The 2289-nt window shown below is 38.1% G+C and overlaps 1 protein-coding gene across 1 annotated transcript; it reads left to right on the forward strand.

Annotated features, from left to right (window-relative positions):
- Positions 1-266: 266 nt before the first annotated feature.
- Positions 267-1737, forward strand: LOC127120158 (60S ribosomal protein L8-3). The gene is made up of 2 exons (XM_051050560.1): positions 267-894; positions 1229-1737. The coding sequence occupies exons 1-2, from the start codon at positions 455-457 to the stop codon at positions 1563-1565; spliced, it is 777 nt and encodes a 258-aa protein (XP_050906517.1). The 5' UTR covers positions 267-454; the 3' UTR covers positions 1566-1737.
- The last annotated feature ends 552 nt before the right edge of the window (positions 1738-2289 follow it).

Genomic DNA, 2289 nt, shown 5'->3' on the forward strand with positions numbered 1-2289 from the left:
GCCAGTTCAACTGACGCATAACTAGGAAAAAGTGATTTTTTAAATAAAAAAAATAGATTATTTAGGGATTTAAATTTAAAATGCCGATTATTTTGAAGAAAAAAAAATCCAAATTTGCTGCAGTCAGGTCATGCGATTGCGACCGTCTTAAATTATAAAGTGAAAATTAAATATGTCTATTTTAATCCATCTGATCAAGATCACACTGCTAGTAGTGTTTTTGACTGTGTGATTGGGTGAAAGAGTTGACTGCAGTGGATTCAAATTCGTTGGGTAACAGATAAAATTCTCAATCACCACACCTAAATTCCATAAAACCCATGGGCTTACCCGAATAAAACCCAACAAAAAAGAGCGCGTACTATATATTATAACCAAAACCCTAGTTACTCTTCACCCATTTCCTCCTCCATTTTCGCCGCACGGTAGATAGAGTCCTCGGAGGTTAGTCGGAATGGGTAGGGTTATCAGAGCACAACGTAAGGGTGCGGGATCAATCTTCAAATCCCACACCCACCACCGCAAAGGACCCGCAAGATTCCGCAGTCTCGATTTCGGTGAAAGAAACGGTTATCTCAAGGGAGTAATCACCGACATCATCCACGACCCCGGTCGCGGTGCACCTCTTGCCAAGGTCACTTTCCGTCACCCATTCCGGTATAAGAAACAGAACGAGCTTTTTGTTTCTGCTGAAGGACTCTACACTGGACAGTTTATTTATTGCGGGAAGAAAGCTACTCTTGTTGTTGGTAATGTTTTGCCTGTTAGGTCTATTCCTGAAGGAGCTGTTATTTGTAACGTTGAACACCATGTTGGTGATCGCGGTGCTTTCGCTAGATGTTCTGGTGATTATGCTATTGTTATTAGTCATAATCCTGATAATGATACATCTAGGTTTGTTCTCTCCCTCTGTTTCATTTCATTGTTTCAATTGGATATCATTATTAGTCTTCATGCATGATTTTTAATCATGTTTAGTGCATAGGAAGATTAAGATTTTGTTATGGTTAATATGAGTATGACTGTTTTATTGATGTTGGGTGAAGCAAGGAAGTAGTTTCGATTTTTATGATCAACCTAAATATGAAAAAAATTGTTGAATTTGGGTGAAGCAAGAGAGTATTGCATTTTTGATGATGTTGGGTGAAGCAAGATAGTAATTATATTTTTTATGATTAACATTATTATGAGAGTTTTGTTGATGTTTGGTGTTAATATTTTCTGACAGGGTTAAGCTTCCATCTGGGGCAAAAAAGATTATTCCAAGTGGTTGCAGGGCTATGATTGGCCAAGTTGCTGGTGGAGGAAGAACAGAGAAGCCACTTCTTAAGGCCGGTAATGCTTACCACAAATTTAGAGTAAAGAGGAATTGTTGGCCTAAGGTTCGTGGTGTGGCTATGAATCCAGTTGAACATCCTCATGGAGGAGGTAACCACCAGCATATTGGACATGCTAGTACTGTTAGACGTGATGCTCCTCCCGGGCAGAAGGTTGGTCTTATTGCTGCTAAGAGAACTGGTCGACTTAGGGGGCAGGCTGCCGCTACTGCTTCTAAGGCTGACTGATATAATTTAAGAGATTTTTAGGGTTTTGTTTGGGTGTTAGATTTTGAATTTTTGGTAGTTTTTCTGTTTGTTTGTTCTAAATTGGTTGGGTATTGTTTTCAGAACCTTTTGCCCTTTTTTATTTATAAGAAACTTATAAATGACAGTGGATTATAGTTATTTTCAATCCTTCTATTCATCTTTCTTGGTTTTTGAGTGGTAACTGCAGGGTTAGTACTTAATACAATGTAGTTTAGGGGATGGTTATTTGTCTATGGACATTCTGTGGTAATGGTTTATGAGTACTGAACATTTCTCTGATGTCTCCTTGTTGTTTAAGAATGGTGATTTTGAATGACTCAAAAAACAAGTTACATGGGTCAATTTGGCTTCAAGGAATTGCTCCTTCTACTAACGTGATACCAAAATTGCAAGTTCCATGTACGAACATGATACCACAATTGCTGCTGATAATACTCATGAAAGCTTAGTCGAAATGTGCAACATCTATTTTATCATATTCTTATCTTCATCATGCCTTTCTTGCTGTAGTAATCTCCATTGTTAACACTGCTTGCTGTTTTCTATGTTGCCACCTTTGTCTCTGAAAAGCTTTTATTGCTTTGTGAATTGCTATTGCAACTCTTGGTAGTGGAACCATAGCTATTTGGCCCAACTAGCTTATCTCGGTAGCCAACGGAAAAAACATTAACAGTGTGTTTGCATTCTTTGCAATCAATTCTTG

The sequence above is a fragment of the Lathyrus oleraceus genome, chromosome 2, assembly GCF_024323335.1.
Source record: "Lathyrus oleraceus cultivar Zhongwan6 chromosome 2, CAAS_Psat_ZW6_1.0, whole genome shotgun sequence".
Taxonomy (NCBI): domain Eukaryota; kingdom Viridiplantae; phylum Streptophyta; class Magnoliopsida; order Fabales; family Fabaceae; genus Lathyrus; species Lathyrus oleraceus.

Bases quoted from the DNA above. Each gene is read 5' to 3' on its own strand.
- LOC127120158 (XM_051050560.1), top strand. From the start codon at position 455: ATGGGTAGGGTTATCAGAGCACAACGTAAGGGTGCGGGATCAATCTTC. The intron at 895-1,228 runs GTTTGTTCTCTC...ATTTTCTGACAG, and splicing joins CCTGATAATGATACATCTAG to GGTTAAGCTTCCATCTGGGG.